We start from the raw sequence: 18924 nt of genomic DNA on the forward strand, positions 1-18924 counted from the left end.
GTGGAGCTGGGTCCCCCCGTGCCACGAGCCCCATGGCGGTGGCAGAAGGACAGGTCCCGGCCCAGACACGGCTGCTCCGAGGGGGAGGCGCCGTCCCGCACTACAGCTCCCAGCATGCCCCTCGGCCGTCTGCGCCTGCGCACCGCTTGGAACGTTCCAGGCGGCAGGCGCGGGGTTTCCTGGGTAGAAGACGGGCAGTCACGTCGGCGCCATTTTGTGGCGAGGGAGCGAGCTCCTGCGTCAGTGTTTTGTGAGCGCCGTGGTGGCGTTTGTTGCTGCGCTCAGTGCTTGCGGGTCGCGGGCGGCGGCATGGGCTCGGACAAGCGGTGAGATCGGGCGGGAGGGCGGAGGGAGGAGTGGATGGAGAGGGACGAAGGGGCGGGCGGCCCCGCAGGATGGGCAGTGGTGGGGGTCGTTGCGGGCTGTTCTCCTTCTGAGCTCGGCTCGGTGTGACCCGCAGCGTGAGCAGGACGGAGCGGAGCGGCCGCTACGGCTCTATCGTGGAGAGGGAGGACCGTGATGAGCGAGAGTCCCGGAGCCGGCGCAGGGACTCTGACTGCAAGAGGTCCAGTGGAGAGCGCCGCGGTGACCGCTACGATGACTACCGCGACTATGATAGCCGTGACTACGACAGTCGAGATTATGATAGCCGTGATAGTCGAGACTACGACAGCCGGGACTACGACAGTCGCGACAGCAGGGTCTGCAGGGACTACGATAGTCGCGACAGCCGGGACTGCCGTGACTATGACAGCCGCGATTGCCGGGACTACGACAGCCGAGACTACGATTGCCGGGACTACGACAGCCGGGATTGTCGAGACTACGACAGTCGTGACAGCCGAGACTATGATAGAGACTACGATAGTCGCGATTACGATAGCCCTGAAGTGAGTGGGGGGAGCTATCCGGGCCGGAGCCTTGGGCGCTGACGCCGTGGGGCAGCTACGGCCACCCCGAGGTGGGGAGGGGGCCAGGCGGTGGCTGGTGGGCTGCGCCCAGCCCGGGACCCCTGTAAGAGGCCTCTTGGGGCTGGAGGAGCCCGGTGCTTGGGTTGGTATCACGGCGGGGAGGGTGGGATGTTAGGGCAGGGGTAGGGGTTTGAGCTCAGTGGTGTGCCTGAGGCTGTCAGGACCAAACCCGAGGAAGGTGGTCGTATGGGGAGCTGGTTTTGTTATGCTTTGTTCTTAACTGCATTTCGGGCGCATGCCGCTAGACATCGGCAGTGGTTAATTCTGGGTGCTGGGTTCTCAGAGGGAACGGGAGCGCAGGAACAGTGACAAATCGGAAGATGGATACCATTCTGATGGCGACTATGGAGAGCACGACTACAGGAACGACATTAACGATGAGAAAGAAAGCAAAACTATCATGTTACGTGGCCTCCCCATTACGGTTACAGAGAACGATGTAAGTAAGCAGAAGGGGGCTTTGCTGTTCATGCACCGGCTTTGCGTCAGTCGGGCTGTGGTAGTGCTGCTGCCATTTTGTGCAAAGCTGCATCATAGCGCCCCCCTCCAGTGTGCTGGTCCTGCCATTTTGAATCCTAACAGGGTTTAAACTGCCTCTGTTAAGTAACAGAGGTCAGATGAATGTTAACCAGCTTCTTTCGCACGGAGCAGTCTGAATAGTCTTTTTTCATGCGTGCTTGGATGCGTTCCGTAAGAGGGGATTTTAAACTACCTGCCTTTACTGCTTTTACTGGAGGAGAGGCAGGTTTTTTTCTTCTTGCCCCCCTACTAGTTGTCCACCTTCTTCCCCCAGGGGAGGGGAAGGGAAGGGTCAGACAGGAGGTACGTGAATTTTTCCAGGTCTTTGAGGCCAGAAGTTCTGCATGGTGGGGTTACACACAGACACGGAGCTCCTCAGAATGCAGCTCTGCACAAAGCAGGTTTGTGTGGGTACAGCTGTGGAGTCATAAAATGGCTGCTATGGAGCTGACAGAGCAAGTAGGCAAATGAGCTTGGTAGATGGTTACCTAACTTAAAAAGATGTTGAAGGTGACCAGCTTTGAGCTTTCTCTTTTTTATTACTGTTTTTTCCTCCCTTGCTGTATTATTTTGATTTCCAAGATAGAAACGCACAGCTGTTACTCTAGGAGCAAGGGGGAGCCCTGTAAAAGCTGAGCTGTTGCAGTTTATAGACAAGACTCCACCTCTGGTCTCTCAGATCTTTCTGTGTTGATGGCTGACACAGAATCCTTTTGTGCTATTTCTGCAGTTGATTTCTTTTTTTTCTCTCTCACATGGTTATTCACCACCCTCCCATTATTTAGTGTTCCTTTTAATCATTGTGTGCTCACCCAGTATTTTCATGGTAAGGTGTTGACTCCCGCGTACAATGAGGCAGCCCAGTTAGATGTTATACAGAACATTTCAGAACAGTTTTTGCTTCTGAGATATTAATATTGTAGGTCTGTAGTTGTGCAAATAACTGTAGCGTAATTTATGACAAAGTTCAATTATGGATTCATCTTTAAACTAGGAGCTAGCATCTTGGAACTACAAGTGTTCTTTTAAGTCACTGTTACTTTGGTACTTCCAGTTGTGTACATATTTTTCAGCTTCTCCTACCTTTTTTCATTAAAAAAAAGCTACTCGCACTGAAGATGTCCGTTCCAGCCAGCTTAAACAGGCAGCTTTAGATCGGTTTTGAGTCTGCTGAGCAGCCCTGTTGTATGTAATGTAGTTTGAACTCTCTTAAGAGCTGCTGAAAAAGCTTTTGGTTTCTGCTGTGACGTTAAAAGATCTGTTAGTGTTTCTTTTTCCTACAGCAGTTTATGTAGCCTGTGACACAGCTTAAGCATCTTTCTTACAGCTGAAGAACTGATGTCTCTAGCTTCTTTGATGATACATTCTTTGCAAATCCACTTTATCTCCTGAAAAACAAGGGAACTGTTAAGAGAATGAGAACTGTAGTGTGAGGTTTAACAATAGTTACACCATGGCGCCTCTCAGTGTAGCATTCTTGTTCTGCTTTGTGAGGAGCTAGGGATGTTTAGATAAGCAGGGAGTGGGATGCTAGCAGTGTTCTTTATCACAGAGTTATAGAATAGTTAGGGTTGGAAAGGACCTTAAGATCATCCAGTTCCAGCCCCCCTGCCATGGGCAGGGACACCTCACACTAAGCCATATCACCCAAGGCCTCTTCCAGCCTGGTCTTGAACACTGCCAGGGATGGAGCATTCACAACCTCCCTTGGCTTTTTATAAAAACTTTGGGGTGGGACATTTGCCAAATCTTGCACAAATAACCTTGGAATGCAAGATGGGGGAGACTCACATTCTGGATGATTCTGTGTGGCCTAAGTGAAGATGACAGTTTAATGTAGCAAAGGACTCCATGGGTGCTGTGGTGCCTCATCAGTCTCCTGGTAGGTTCTCTGTGAAGGTTTTATTTTTGTGTGTGGGAATGTCATGTTTTTATGTACTTCTTGCATGTACTGTCAGGTTGCTTCTGTGACTCTCCCAGCTGTCTGCCAAGATGTGAAAATGTAACTGATTAAAATCTCATGCAGATTCGCGAGATTATTGAATCCTTTGAAGGTCCTCAGCCTGCAGACGTGAGGCTGATGAAAAGAAAGACAGGTGAGAGCTCTTAATCCAGTTTTTGACATCACCTTCCTCTTCCCAAGCCCAAAAGACCCAAACTGCAAACACATGCCATAAAAAAAAAAAAGTTTGCCATGGCTAAGGAATGTGGCTTTTTGGAAGACTTTTAGATAGCTGGTCAACATGTTAAAAGAAGTCTGTCTACAGGGGGTTTTGTTAACAGGTATTGGTAAGTAATCATAGTATAAACCCATTTACTAGTATGTAGTCTGTTGCATGGTTACCTTTTAAACATGGAGTGAAATGTAGCCAGTTGAGGGAGCTTGGTTCCTTGCCATGGCAAAATAACGAGCAGATCCCAGCAGTTGACGTCGCATTTGTAAAGCTGCTTTGTCATGAAGTAATGAAGCAGTTGGAGAGAGATTCACCTGTTTTAAAGGAACTGACTAACACAAGTATCCCGTCTATATCTGAATGCTGTCTCTAGGTGTAAGCCGTGGTTTCGCCTTCGTGGAGTTTTATCACTTTCAAGATGCTACCAGCTGGATGGAAGCCAATCAGGTTGCTTCACTCACCAAGTCTAGATATTCCTGAAAATGGAACAAGTCTGTACAGTTTTACAAAAAAAAAAAAAATGTGGAAGGAGCTGTTTGTTCCATAACAGTGATTTCAAAGAGTAAAAGCTTTGTATATATTAAAATTTGTTAGCAGTAGGACAAAAGAGCAGGTAAAATGAGAGAAATCTCGCTGTTTTGAGCACTTCTTGGTGCCATTATTTTAGATTACTCTGTTTTAATTGGCTCATAAAGGTTTAAAGAGTAGTCTTTAGAAAATCCTAACTTACTTTCTTGTGGTGTTTCCTTCTCTGTTGCCTGAAAAAGCACCTGATAACTGCAGTACATTAGTATGAAGCTGAAGAAGTGTCAGTTTGTGGTAGTAGTGTGTTCCCTCAGTTAAAGAGGGAAAACTGGCTCTTCTAGAGGAAAAACATGTTTATTCCAAGTATATTGGGTAGAGAGTGAGTTCTGCCATGTAACGCAGTGTATTCTGGCTTTTTTGGAGTATGACTTGATCAGGAGCCAAAATGTGTAACAGTCCTCTAGTTTCTTTTCCAGTGGGACTTTACTGTTGCACTGCGAACAGTTTCACTTGCTTTTGTTCCTTTTTGAATATTCATAGTCTGTTTTAACAATAGAACTTAAAAATACTCTCAAAATGAGCCAAGTGTATTGAGCCATTTGTTATACACCCGATTATTAAGTGTGAAGGTCCCTGGGCAGCATTTGGAATGGTATTGTGCACTGCTGGTCTTGGGGACTGTATATAAAGAAATGGCACTGTAGCGGGATTCACAGGCAGTTAGTCCAGTGCCTTTACGTGCAGGTGGTTGTGTGTTTTATGCTGGAATAGGCTTTCACATGTTCCATACATACCATGGTTGGTTTCCCCAGCCAGAGTGCAGTGTTCTAATTCTCTTTTCCTGACATGCTGCTCAGTAGGTTTGGTGGATACAGTGAAAAGATACCAAGAAGTGACTGCTGAACGTATTTTCAGAAACAAGATAGTTTTAATATATACAAAGCTGTACTGATGTTTTATTTATTGAAACATACTCAAATTCACTCCAGTAACCAGCCACCCTAGTAGTAGGGAAAACGTAGAACCTCCCCAGCAGCCTGGTTGCTGACTGTTAGATGAAAGGATGATGTCTTGCAACTATGCCAGCAGCTTTGTTTCTATGTGTGCATATCCAGTGAATGCTGGGCCCTCCAACCCTCCCTTCTGCCGGTAGGAGAAATGGCTTTGCCATATTTAGTTGTGCAGAATGTGAGAGCCTTATTCATGCTACATGCTAGATCTGTGTCAGACCCTATTAGCAGAAACACCACTGGTCCTGACACTTTCGTGGTACCTCTGCAATAAGCCAGCCTGCCATAAAAATACTTGTTTTACAAGGTGTGGGGTTTGGCCTCTTTTAACATGTGCTTCCTCAGACATGCTTCCAGCTGTTTGACTAAAATACGTTGATGGCCATGTTCTGAAAGGGCATTCTGCATACCCACGCTTGGCAGAGTGTGAGGCTGAGCATCAAGGTCTCTTAAATAGATGTAAATTCCTAAGTCCTCTGAAGTCAGAGTGAGAGCACATGCTGAAAGCGTTTATGAACTTTTCCTACCACTGGAGAAGCTTCACTTGCAGTCTAGTTACTCATTTTGGAGAGCTCTTGCCTGAATGAAGAACACAAACCTCTCGTGCAGGCTTCCAATTGAACTGATGCATTAGTCAAAAGAAACCACTCTGAGTGTATTTCAGTTGATGGCACTTGTACCCCAGCCTCCAAGAAGTCTTAAGCAGGGTCCCTTTGGGAGGAATTACTGTATTTTCAAAGGGATGCTTGTGAAGAAAGTGCTTGGAAAAGTAATCCAGACGTGGTTGTTAAAAGGTCTGGGGTATTTGGAGTAAGGGAAGAAGTGAAGCAGTCACCTAAGGACATGTCTAAAACGTTGCTCAGTGCTATGCCAGAAGTGAATAGAAATGTGGGGGCAAAGAGACTCCTCTAAAAATGTGTTAATCCTGATTGCAGCATGTTAGGACTTTGTCTCCTTCGAGACACTTTCTGGTTCCATGTCAACGTTTAGCGTTTGGCAGCTTTTTCAACACTCCCTGATTCCGTTTATCTTTGCTCCACATCCCATTCTCTTGATGCCCTTGTCCTCCTCTGCAGGATTGGATGGGCAGGGTGTAGGTGGCGGTGGTTGTCCTCCACATCCTCCCCATATGTTGTCCATTTAATTCAGAAGCACTGATTCCTCCGAAGGGTGCTCTGCCATGGGAAAATGAACATGTGTGCCTTGAGACAGGAATAATTGAAACCACTTTTTTTGCAGAAAAAGCTGGTGATTCAAGGGAAGCAGATTGCGATGCACTACAGCAACCCTAGGCCGAAATTTGAGGACTGGCTTTGCAACAAGGTACAGTGGCTGATTGTCTTGGCTTCAGTGCTCTTCACCAGTACAGTGGCTTGAACAAAGTGATCCATGATTCAGACCTCCTCGTGCTGCTGGTCTGAATGACACTGTAGGAATAGTAAAACACAGGATTGAAAAAAATCTGTAGTTTTGATGGCAAAGTGGATGGGTGTTGCCTCAGAAGATGGAGATGGGCGGTGAGCTGCACTAGAACATGCAGTTGTTAGGTGATGAATGGTCACATACAGCTGCATGCTCCTTGTTTGACCTTCTCAAGTGGAATTGATGCAGTAAGGTGGAGACCAGGCTTTTTGGTTAGTCTTTACAGCTCCTGCCTGTAAAGAAGACTTGTTTTCCAGCTGTGCTTCTTAAAGTAGTTTCTGTGCCTGGGATTGTAAATTGAAGACCACATAGTTAAAATACCTAACTAATTCAGGAGGACCAGGGAAGAGGTAGCTGGGATGTTTGAAAAGCAGCTGTGGTATGGACAGGGGTGGCTTGTGCTGTTCTCTGTTACCCTGGTGGGTTCAGCTTTGTGATGTTACTTTGACTGTCTAGTTTTGTTACTGTACAGTAGATGCCACCATTGTTGCAAATGATACGAGTTCTTACTGGGCTCCTCTTGTTTCTCATAGTGCTGCCTTTACAACTTCAGAAGGAGGCTAAAATGCTTCCGCTGTGGAGCGGACAAATTCGGTATGTTACATTGATCTCTTTGGCTGGGTTTGATTTCTGTGGGAAAGTTCCTGTTGTTCATAAGGAGAACAAAGTTCACTGGAGGTCCTAGGCTGGCTTGTGAAATGCTGAGTTTGAGTGAATTAGCCATATTGTAACTGCCATATTTTCTTCTTCCAAAGATTCAGAACAGGAGGTACCACCTGGAACAGCAGAATCCGTTCAGTCTGTGGATTATTACTGTGATAGTAAGTTATCTTTGACTTAATGTATAATGTGAGTGTGGGTACTAAAATCGTTCCTGTACCTCAGACTGCCCACTGAGGTACTCTGGAAAGCCATTATGTGCACAGCTAATGTCATACTTTCTTCTCTCCTCAGCCATCATTCTCCGAAATATTGCTCCTCACACAGTGGTGGAATCCATCATGACTGCCTTGTCTCCATATGCATCTCTGGCAGTCAATAATATTCGTCTTATCAAAGACAAGCAGACCCAGCAAAATAGAGGCTTTGCGTTTGTGCAGCTGTCTTCTGCCATGGTGAGGGCCTCATTGATGCACTGGGGAGAAACGGCCTGTTAAGGCACTTGTGTAGCTAAAGCATGTAGAGCTTTTCAGCTGTCTGAAGGACCCCACCCCAGTTCACGGAGGGCGTGTCAGAGTCTTTCATCATTAGCTACAGTTTGGAAAGAAGGTGGTAGGATGCTGTGAGCACATGGGAAAGCTATTTTTGTAGCAGAGTGCTGTTCTGAAGTGAAGGCTAGTTTTGTGCTTGGATCGCAGAAATAATGGTCTGGGATCGTGTTTCATTCACAGAACTTAAGGTCTGGGGTGTATGGTGTGGGAAAAGGTGCACGGGATAGGGCCTTTTCCACCTGGGGGAGGGGAAGGAGAGGGATCTTGTCGCTTTGCAGCATCCAGTAGAAGGGTATAGGGACAGCAGAGACTTGAGGGTACATAGGGATTGGACAGTAGGCAACAGCCATAAGCCAAAACATGGGAAATTGCAGGAGGTACAAGGAAAACCTAACTGAAGGAGGTCAGCTACTGGCATGGGGTCCATAAAGGGTAGTAGAATCTCTGTTCCTGGGCGTATTTAAAAGATGGGTGGATATGGCACTGAGGGACACGGTTTAGTGGTGGACTTGGCAGTATCGGGTTTACAGCTGGACTTGATTTTAAAGGTGTTTTCCAACCTAAATGATTCTGTGATGCCATATACTAAACTTCTTCAGCTGCATGATATGTCTGGAGCTGCTTCAGGCAGAGGGGAGCATTTTGGATAAAAACAAGTGCTTGACCTCAGTCTCTGCTGGCTTCCATTTTGGAGTGATTCGGGGCAAATATCTGCATCATAAAGCTAAGACCTCAGAACGTGTTTAATACTCTGTAACCCAGTGAAATGCACACTGCAGATGGGCTGTGATTAGTCCCATTGAGTTTTTCTGCATATGTATAGTATGAGGAGACGGAGGTCTTCTTACAGCTTTAGCTGTGTGTGAAAAGGCTTGAGATCCGGGAGCTGTGAATCCTCAGTAACATGCTGTTCATAGTAATGAATATTTCTCTTTATAGGATGCTTCTCAACTGCTGCAGATTTTACAAAGCCTTCAGCCTCCATTAAAAATTGATGGCAAAACGATTGGTGTTGACTTTGCAAAGAGTGCCAGAAAGTGAGTTGTGATAGTTGATTATTTTTTTATCCCTTGGTGTGTTTATATTGGAGTACACCCAGGCTTTTCTTGAGATTACTGTCACTCCAAAGCTTTGCTTCCTGTAAGTGCCTTGTGCTGCATGTGTTCCACTTCTCACTGCGCATGAGGACAGTGAAAGGAGCATTTCCTACCACCCGTTTCCAGTCCTTGAAGATAAGATCATAACTGCTTGTGTACACAGCGCGCTTGTTTCCTTGGAGACCCTGTGACTTGTTACTGACTGTACAATAATGAACCTAAATCCCTTTACTTGCCAGACTATGCTTTGGCTCATTCATTACAGTCAGAATGTTTTCTAACTGCCAAGAAATCCATGTGTAAGGGCAGATTCCACCTCCTTGCACAGGGAGACACTTCAGGAAAAAGCAGTATTTACTCAGATGGGTGGGTTTTGTGCTTACAGAGACCTGCTGCTCCCAGATGGCAACAGAGTCAGCGCCTTCTCAGTGGCAAGCACAGCCATAGCTGCAGCGCAGTGGTCCTCCACACAGGTAGGACTTGGAGGCTGTTCCTTCCAGTCTTGCTTTCCTGAAAATGAAAACATAGGGCGTATCATTTCACTGCTGGCCACTTGGTTGAACTGACCAAAGCTGCTTTGACAGATCTGCTCTGACAGACTGGATCCTAAGGAGTGTTAAAATACTTAAATGCAGTAACTTTCCTGTCTCTGACAAAAAACTACCTGCTCAAATTTCAGCCACAGACTGGAGAAGGCAACACCCTTGACTACAGCTATGTCCAGTCTGGACAGGAGGGCTACACACAGTATGCTCAGGTTAGTAGTGGCAGTTGTGCTTTAACCAACCAACCAACCCATAGGGTATTTTAATTCAGGTATCTGCTCATCTTGCATTGTCACTCATTTCCCACTGCAGTACTCCCAGGATTATCAGCAGTACTACCAAAATCAAGGAGGAGCGTTGGACTCAGACACAGCTACCATATCAGGTAGTACTTCCAGTGTATGGGAGATGCTGTTTGTAAGGATAATTTTGCAACAGTGGTATTTTATGTTAGCCTTTAGGTTACTTTATTGTGTAAAGGGAGACTTAGCTCATTTTGCTCCCAGGATGTCTGAATGAGCATGTGTTACTAGAGAACTGTTACAGATCTGTTTTAGACTAGTGACAAAAACCTTGAACTCAAGAGAGCTGTATAAGCAGCTCTAGAAAAATCTTCAGTGCTGGCTGCTGTCAGAAGCCAGGAATCACTGACTTTAGAGCAGAATATTTCCTCCTGAAAAGGAAACCCTTGTCTGGGTAGAAAATACCCGCTGTGTATCTGCCTCCTTTTGAATGTTTAATTGCCTTGTTTGGCTGCTGGAGCTGGAATTAGGAGCTGAAACTGTAAACAAAGGAATTCTAGGTCTAGAATGAAGTACAGGGTTTTACAAATTAGTTGGCTTATCCATTGTTGTTCTCTGTTGGCAGGAGCTCCGGTCACTACCACCACAGCTGCAGTTGTGTCCCAGAGTCCTCAGTTATACAATCAACAGACAAACTCACCTGACTCTCCAGTAATTACAGTGCTATTTTCTCCTTGCTTTTCACGCCATGGTTCTGTGGGATATCTGGCTTAGCTGTGGCCTTTGCTCTTTAAAGTGGGTGGTACAGCAAAGCTTCATGGGTTAGTCACAGTGCTTGTCCTCATAAGTCACTTGTCATTTTGTTTCTATGAGGGTTTTGTTCTTTAAAGGTGAGTGCTGGTGAAGAGGCAGTAGCTGTTGTATGCATGGTGTGGACTTGGGCTTGGCTCACTGTCCTTGTTTTCTTGTGCCTCCGTAATAGATTTTTCTAGTTGAGATTTCCTGGTTTTGTTTTTTCCAGACGCAATCGGCACCACCCACCACTAGCACTCAGGCACAAACAGCTCCCCCGACTGGAGTAGTCCCTGGAACCAAGTACGGTAAGCAGCGGAGTTACTCCTGGGAAAAGGGTGCAGGTATCTGTCACTGTAGCAAGAGAGAAACCTGGCTTTGGCTGAGTGCTCCAGTGGTGGAGCTGTCCCTGGAGAGTGTGATCTGCATGGGTGGTGAAGAGCCCTTTACAGACATGGCTGCTGTCATAGCAGCTGGTAATCTCAGAATTGTACTTGAAATGTGGACAGATACTGTCTGAATTCGACTGGAACAACCATGTCTCACACTTTAATTTTTTTACAGCTGTCCCTGACACTTCCACCTACCAATATGATGAATCTTCAGGATATTATTATGATCCTGTAACAGGGCTCTACTATGATCCTAATTCCCAGGTAAACGGTTTCTTCCCATCTGTCTTAATTGTGAAGGTCCATTAGTTTCCTGTCTCTCATCATGCAAGTGAAATTCACTTTTGAGGTGCACAAAATGCTGCACGTAGCAGGTAACTCACCAGTGTGCATGGAGCTGGGACTTGAATTCTGTCTGGCGCAGTCTTTATTTTTTCTCTCCTTTCCTTAATTTTCTTCCTAGTTTGGCTCATACAGGATCAGCTGTTGTCACAGACACTGTAATTGAGCTATTCCATTGGAGAGTGCCCAGCAGAGTGCACCCAACTCTGGGCTCTGGTGGTTTGTCTCTTGGGAGGGGCAAAAACTTCTCTGTAGTGCTGTTGGGCAGAATGCTTGTGTTCGGGGACAGAGGTCTCAGCCACTTCATGCCTGTTCTCTCCTTTATGGAGTCTGCAGAACTTGTTTGAACTCCAAAATACCTTCCCATTTGGTGTGGTAGCATGAATGAGACAGCTTGCTTGTGTTCTCCCTTGGATGCTTGGATGAGGTGTTTAGCTGTTTAACTGTCTTTTCCTCTGGCAGTATTACTACAATGCCTTAACCCAGCAGTACCTTTACTGGGATGGTGAAAAGGAGACCTACATGCCTGCTGCGGAAGGTATCACATACCAACAAACAGCTACCACAGCCACCACCAAAGAAGTAAAGGAGAAGAAAGAGAAGCCTAAAAGTAAAACAGCACAACAGGTAAAAGACAAGATAGGATTGTAACTGGGCTAAAGTCTTCTGTGGGATAATAGTTCTCCTTCTCCATGACAAAGGAAATGCTAGGTTATTTGGTGGGGTGTGTGCCTGCAATTTGCAGGCATTGTAGAAGGCTGAGGAGAGGAGTAGTTGGCAAGGCTTCAGTGCAGAAATAAGCTCTGCATAGGAGGAATGCATATGGAATCATGCCAGGAGCAGTGGGAGTATAACTGAGCCGTCACTTAGAGGATTAGATTGATAAGAAGGGTTCCTGCAGTAAACCAAGCAAGCTGCGGTATCTTTGAACATTGTATACAGGGAAAGCAGCTGCATTACATCCAGTGTCCTGTGATGTAAAAATAAAAGGTAGTGGGTTGACTTGTTCTGGAAGCTGTATGCAAGATTGAATCTCTGTCATAGAAGATTGATAGCTGTGAGGAGAGCTGTTTGAGCAAACCACTCTGCATTTCAGATTGCTAAAGATATGGAGCGCTGGGCAAAAAGTTTGAACAAGCAGAAAGAAAACTTCAAGAACAGCTTCCAGCCACTGAGTACCAGGGAGGAGGAGAGGAAAGAGTCAGCTGCTGCAGATGCAGGCTTTGCCCTCTTTGAGAAAAAGGTAAAGGTGCTGGCAGAGGCATGCAGGTGGTGTGGGGTGGCAGAGAGCTCAGTGCTCATGGCATTCTTGTCTCCTTCAGGGAGCTCTTTCTGAGAGGCAGCAGATCTTGCCAGAGGTATTGAAAAATGGGGATGATGAAAATCCACTGAAGGTGAGTGTGAGCTACATGGCAGAGGTGTTCCCAGAGGTTACTGGTAAAGCATTTTACAGGAAGTCAAGCAGATGCAACCTTTCCAACCTGAATTTCCACAGCATCATGTGTACAAGATGGTGGTAGAGGTTACAGTGTTCCAGTGCAAATGCATTATATTGGGTGATGGAGATAAGCTGATAAAAGCTGCAATGTCTTCTAGCCTCAAGAGCTCAATTGAGGTTTTGGGCCTTCTAGAAAGGCTGTGCTTAAATTACTGTTTGGCTGGTGGGAGCTAACTCTTGCACCATGGTAGTATGTGATTTCTTTTGAGTTGCATTTCATCCTTAGTAATGAGAGAGTGCTGCCCCATCCTGTGCAACACCTATCTCTTGTGTTCCTTTTCTGGGCTCTCCAAACTGTGGGACACTGTTGCATGCATCTTGACACTGCACTTTCCTTTCCAGCGTGGCCTTGTGGCTGCCTACAGTGGTGACAGTGATAATGATGAGGACTTGCTGGAAAGAATGGAGAATGAAGAAGAGAAGCTGACTGACTGGAAGAAGATGGCCTGTCTACTGTGTAGAAGGCAGTTCCCAAACAAAGATGCTCTGATTCGGCATCAGCAGTTGTCTGACTTGCACAAGGTAGTTGCTCTCTGCTATCAGGAAGGTACTTGGTTGCCAGAAATTGGTATGTAAACCAAAGCCATGATGCACATTGCAGCTTGGAAAATGGTTCCTCTTAAGGCAGAAATGGCTGCAGATGGATTGTTCTCTCCCAGAAGTCAGCTGCTTACATAAAAAGAGTTGTCATGCATTTCATGTTAATGTGAATCTCTTTTTGTTGCAGCAAAACATGGATATCTACAGGAGATCAAAGCTTTCAGAGCAGGAGCTTGAAGCCTTGGAGCTGCGTGAGAGAGAGGTCAGTGGTAAGATTGAGCAGATGAGTAGCTAATGGAAAACCTGCACAGATAATACGTTGAGCTCTCCTTATCCTGACACATGTCGCTCGAGATAATCCTTGTAAGGCAACCCCTTCTTGGGTCAAGGTTCAGAGCTGTTCTGGAAAGAAGTGCCCCATATCCCACAGGTACCACTTATTAGGGAAGGAGCCTTCCACCTCCAGGGCAGCCATGCTGGGACTAGAAACCTTCACATGGCAATGCACAGTTGGGACAGGCTTTTCCTACCCCAGTGCAGGCTCCATGTGTTCCAGGGACTTGCCTTTTAGGTTCTCCTTTCTGTGGTAATCAAGCTGTGTTTCAGCAGGCTGTGGTGGGCAGCTTTTTATAATAGCAGGCACTTGGCCTACTTGCATATCTCAAAAGATGAACAAAAGTGTCTTTAAATCAGTACTGAATCTGATTACCTCATGCAGATGAAGTACAGAGATAGAGCAGCTGAGAGGCGGGAGAAGTACGGCATCCCAGAGCCACCTGAGCCGAAGCGCAAGAAGGTCTATGACGCTGGCACAGTGTATGTAGCCGACAGCTCCTTGGTCATTGCTTCAGTGCACCATGAACCATTTGGTTAACTCATCTCTTCTTCCTGCAGTAATTATGAGCAGCCCACCAAAGATGGCCTTGACAACAGTAATATAGGCAACAAGATGCTGCAGGCCATGGGCTGGAGGGAAGGCTCAGGCTTGGGAAGAAAATGTCAGGGCATCACAGCACCCATTGAGGTAAGTAGAGATGGGTGCTTTCCTATGAGGTTTGGTGCCTTTCATATCCAGAAGCACTTGCTGCTGAAGCTCTCGTGTGGAAGAAACAGCCATCCACAGGGCTATGCTTCCTTCCATCGGAAGTCCACCCTGAGGTGCAGTAGCAGCAGTGCAGCACCTGAGCTGTGTACTCTAGTGCTGCTTGGGGTGGGCTGCCGTCCTTTGAGCCAGTGGCTTTCCTGGGCTTTGTCTGTACTGAGGCTTGAGCTTGCTCTGAGCAGCTTCATTCTAGTTGCTGTTGGAGTGGTGTGGGATGGTGTATATGCAGTCTTGCCTTCTGGTGCCTGTTGGGCATCTCTGCAGAGCGCCAGAAGCTGACGGGGCGGATAATATTCTGTGGAGTCCTGTGTGGCAGTATGACCTCTTGCAGAGCTGAAGCATGTGTCTTTTCCCTTGCAGGCCCAAGTACGAATGAGAGGAGCTGGTTTGGGAGCCAAGGGCAGCTCCTACGGTGTGTCCACTGCAGATTCCTACAAAGATGCAGTGCGGAAAGCCATGTTCGCTCGCTTCACGGAGATGGAGTAATGCACTGTGGCCTGCAAAGCACGCACTTGTTAGCCAGAACTGACTGTTAAACTCTGTAGCCTTGGTGGCCTGGCTGTATTCTGGTTATGGTTTAGAGTTCACCATTTAATTCCCTTGGACTTTTTTCCCCCTCTCGGCATGTAATACTTCCATGAGCAGACTGTTTGAACTGCCTCGACTTCATGCTGGAGAGCTCCTGGTTAGACCAAAGGGGATGCCGGTCTTTGTATGGAGCTGTACATAGCGTAATGTATTATGTGTTGGAGCGTGTTGTCCAGATGCTGCTCTGCCCCCAGAGCAGGGGCAGGACCTGTTCGCTATGGTTTCACACCGTCTGCTCTCCTTTCGTTGTGTTGTCTGTCTGGGTTGTTTTTTTGGTTTGTTTTTTTGGTGTTTTTTTTTGGAGAACTTTGCTGTACATTTTGTATGATACATCTTTGTATAGACTTTTTGAAGACTTTGATTCTAGTTGCCAGTTTGGCTCATTTCCAAAAGAAATACATCCAAACGTTATATTATTTCTGTTTCTCTGTGAATGAAGAATTAAGTTGCCAGAGCTTACGTGTTCTTTCTGTGGTTCTTCTTCGTTGATGAGGCTTCATCCCAGAGTTTTCTCTTCCATCTGGTGCTCTGCTCACCTTTCATCCTTGAGTGTGCCATGCCTTGTTCACAGTGTCTTTCTCATAGCTCCAGCATGGATGCTGGAGGACCAGATCTTGCAGCTATTCCTGCCACAGCTAGGGGAGCCTGAGAGGACTAGCAGAAACGTCTTTTGTAGGTTTCAGGACCTGCTCAGGAGACCCTAGGTGTTCCAGCCAGTCCTCTGGTGGGTAGTGGGCTGAGGAGAGGGGGCAGCCTCAGTGACACCTGGGGTTGCAACGGGGGGTCTGAGCCAGGTGTAGGGAGTGTGTGCAAACCCCCAGCTCTCTGAGGTTTCCTTCTGTTCAAGGGCTGTCTTTGGGTTTTTCCTCTGCCAGTGCTGGTGTCTCAGGTGTTACTCAAGAGCTACGGTGAGCAGGGAATGGCTCAGCCCTGGTCTCTGCCTCTACTGATACCTTTTGTTATGGGACTTGCTCAGTCTTTCTTGTGCCAGGTAACACTACAGGTGTGCACACACTGGTTTAGAATGGAGCAAGAGCTGCTCCACCACCCTGTCTTGTGCAAGGTCCTTCTGAGGGTTGAGGCTGGTTCCTGGGAGCTGCCTTCCAGGGTGCAGTGACCCGAGTTCTGCTAGCTGCCAGGTCTACCCCTGGGCTTTGTGGCACGGGCAAGCCCCTACCTAGTAGTCGAGGGATGTCTGGTGCGGGGTGAGCTGCGGCAGGGAGACGCTCCCTCTTCGCCTCGGCTGCTGCAGCATGGGTGATAGATGCTGGGGAACGGGAGTGGGGACGTGTCGCTGTCCGTGTGCCGGGCAGTGCCACCAGGTGGCAGGCGCGGCCCGGCTGTCACCCTGCACAGAGCCGGCCCCGCGTGTGGGGACAGGCTGGAGAGGTGCAGCGCCCAGGACTCGTGAGCCCCTGGAGCCAGAAGTTGCTGTGCCAGGCTGGGGGTAAGAGCGGGGACAGGGCTGGCTACCGGGATGCAACATCCTCTCTTCAGCTCCGCAGAGGAAACTGGGTGGGTTGAAACAATCTGAGTGTCAGCTTTCTGCCTCAGCTTCTCCCCTTCGGGATGATGGTGAGGGGAGACAGGCCTGGTGCACTGTGGCGGGGCCCCCTGCAGCAGCCTTCCCCACTTCCCCATGTGTCCCGGCTGGCAGTGTGGCAGAGTGCTTTGCTGCTCTGGGCGTTGGTTCCCAGAAGGTGGGCTCAGTGGGTCGATAAAGTGCATTTGTGCAGCTCAGCTTCTCCCCAGCCCATCGATCACCTTCATAGTGCATCCTCCTGGCGAGGGGCAATGCTTCAGGCAAGAGGGGGCACAGCATGGCCTCCCGGCTCCTGCAGTTTTCCAGCATTCTGCTGTGGCAAATGCTGCCCCAGTGCCAGCAGAACGGCTGCGGTGCAGACCAGGAGTGAGCTGTGGGGGCACAGCATCCCTCGCTGTCTGCTTGTGGGGATAACTGCTGGACAGGGATGCCCAGAGCAGGGCACGCTCCTGGGGCAAGTCTTTAATGGGGGTCCTGGGGTCACAGCCCCCCCGTGGTGGATGGGTCAAAGCCCCCTTCCTGGGGCAGGTGCTGCTGCTGGGGAAGGGGCACAGCATTGGTGCAGGCCCCCCCCTCCCAGGCATGGAGCAGCACGTGGAGGCACTGCCTGCCAGCACCCGTGCCTCCAATTTAGGCAGCGCAACACGGCTGTTCGTGACTGAATGCGTTGTGACCCACTGCCTTCAGAGGGACACCGTGTTCCTGCCTCCGTGGGGACTGTCCTTGGCAGGTGGGGAAGCTGTGGGATGGGGCCACCCCCACAAGCGCACTGGGGTAAGGCAGGACCCTCTTGGAGCAGAAGGGAGCTCTGTCGGGCCCCCATCCTGCTGGGGCTCAGCAGCCAAGGGAGCTGCTGCTCCTCACGGCCTGATCCTGATGCAGGTTGCCCCAGGAGGGTGCTGGGCCATCCAAAATGCCAGATAGGGCTGAAGCAGGTCCCACCAGGGATGAGGGCAGGGCTGCAGCCTGCGGCTCCTTGAAGCCATGGTCCAGCTGCAGGGTGATCTCCAGGGCCTCAGCACCAACCAGGCTGCAGCTCCTCCAGGCGGTTCAAGGTCTCTTTGGGACTAGTTTTAAGGTTTGGGGTTTTTCTGACTGGCTTTTCAGCGTTATTAATATTCAGGCTCCGGAGGCTGCTATGCCCTGGCTTTCCAGGAGGCCCTCCAAGCATCCGAGCTCCTGTGCACTAATTAAGGCCAGGAAACCGGCCAAGTCGTTCGCGTGAACAGCCTCTCTCCTGAGCATTCCCTAATCACTGGAGTTACCAGCCCACGGTGGAGCCCAGCACTCTGCGTGGCCAGCCCCTGGCCTGCCTCGCTTGGCAGCTTGCAGGGTGCTGAAACAGTGCCTGCAGGCAGGAAAATATCCCTGTGCTGCTGCTCAGGGCTGCCAGAGACTCCAGGGTGCAGGCACTGGTCTGGAGCACTCAATGAAGCAGCATGCACCCAAGGAGCTCAGCTTGGTGCCAGGGCTTGGTGTGTATTGAGTTTGCCCCCCTGTGATCTCTCCCTGCCATGCTGGCAGGATGGGTCCTGGATAGAGCTGTGGCCCGTGTGTGTGCTGAGTGCTGGCCAAAGCCAGGCACGCACAGCTCTGGGGGGTTTATATCAGGGTTGCCTGAAATGAGAGGTGGGTTTTGCTGCTGTAGTGGGGAGCCTGGGATGGGGGAGACACAGGCACATATGTGTGTGTGTGCACTGGTATGTGCTTGTGCAGCTGCCTGCATTTCTGTGCATGCAAGTGTGTATGTGCCTACCTGTGCACTTACGCACCCATACACACGTGTGTGCTTACCCCTCTCTCCAACTCCACCGCTGAGGAGCTAATACAGCTGCTTCCCTTTCACTTCCCCACCATGTTGGTCTGCCCTCCCCCGAGCCACTAAATATGTCTGAAATTCTTTGGAATTGCTCTGGGATAGTTTCCCTGCATAAACGATTTCACCTGACTATGTCATAGCCACCCTGCTCTGGCCTCAGCTGTGGATCTGTGGCAGGGAGGACAGGCAGGCCACAGTGCAGCATCCTGCTGGTGCATAGCAGAGACTAACTGCAGCCCCACAGGAGCCCCTCTTTCCTGGGGGGCTGCGCTAGGAGCAGGAGAAGGGCAGATGATGTGGAGTGTGCACAAAGGTAGCTCCTTCCCCAGGGGTGATGGCATCCCGCACTGAGCTATTCCAAGCCCTCTCCTGCCCCATGGCACAGAGCCTCTGTGTCCCTGGGTGGGTGGCTGTGTCGTCCTGGCCGCTCTCCACCCACCCCTGAGGGACCAGTGTGGATGAGGAAGGGGAAGCCTGTCCCTCATCCCTCACCCACTCCACCCAGGTGCTGTTTTGACCAAGAGCCTGTTTCTGGATTGGGAACCACATGGTCCCCTGCTGGGGTGGAAAACACCCTGATTTTAATTGACTC

General features: G+C 48.9%; 1 protein-coding gene across 2 annotated transcripts; it reads left to right on the forward strand.

Annotated features, from left to right (window-relative positions):
• Window positions 1-166: 166 nt before the first annotated feature.
• Window positions 167-15423, forward strand: RBM5 (RNA binding motif protein 5). 2 transcript variants are annotated; one of them, XM_061458429.1, is made up of 25 exons: window positions 167-326; window positions 461-666; window positions 778-890; window positions 1255-1410; window positions 3517-3586; window positions 4038-4111; window positions 6439-6522; window positions 7155-7215; window positions 7377-7442; window positions 7576-7736; window positions 8772-8869; window positions 9315-9402; window positions 9609-9686; window positions 9787-9859; window positions 10342-10427; window positions 10738-10816; window positions 11073-11164; window positions 11705-11869; window positions 12339-12485; window positions 12565-12636; window positions 13083-13262; window positions 13468-13542; window positions 13999-14096; window positions 14175-14304; window positions 14743-15423. In XM_061458429.1, the coding sequence occupies exons 1-25, from the start codon at window positions 310-312 to the stop codon at window positions 14866-14868; spliced, it is 2595 nt and encodes an 864-aa protein (XP_061314413.1). In that variant the 5' UTR covers window positions 167-309; the 3' UTR covers window positions 14869-15423. The 2 variants fall into 2 exon arrangements, with proteins under 2 accessions (XP_061314413.1, XP_061314412.1); XM_061458428.1 differs by having other exon boundaries at window positions 461-890.
• Window positions 15424-18924: the final 3501 nt, after the last annotated feature.

The sequence above is a fragment of the Pezoporus flaviventris genome, unplaced genomic scaffold (assembly GCF_033815535.1).
Source record: "Pezoporus flaviventris isolate CSIRO_AGI_PZ_B2104156 unplaced genomic scaffold, CSIRO_AGI_Pfla_v1 ptg000026l, whole genome shotgun sequence".
Taxonomy (NCBI): Eukaryota; Metazoa; Chordata; class Aves; order Psittaciformes; family Psittacidae; genus Pezoporus; species Pezoporus flaviventris.

Bases quoted from the DNA above. Each gene is read 5' to 3' on its own strand.
- RBM5 (XM_061458428.1), top strand. The intron at 7,216-7,376 runs GTATGTTACATT...CTTCTTCCAAAG, and splicing joins CTGTGGAGCGGACAAATTCG to ATTCAGAACAGGAGGTACCA. The intron at 14,305-14,742 runs GTAAGTAGAGAT...TTTCCCTTGCAG, and splicing joins GCATCACAGCACCCATTGAG to GCCCAAGTACGAATGAGAGG.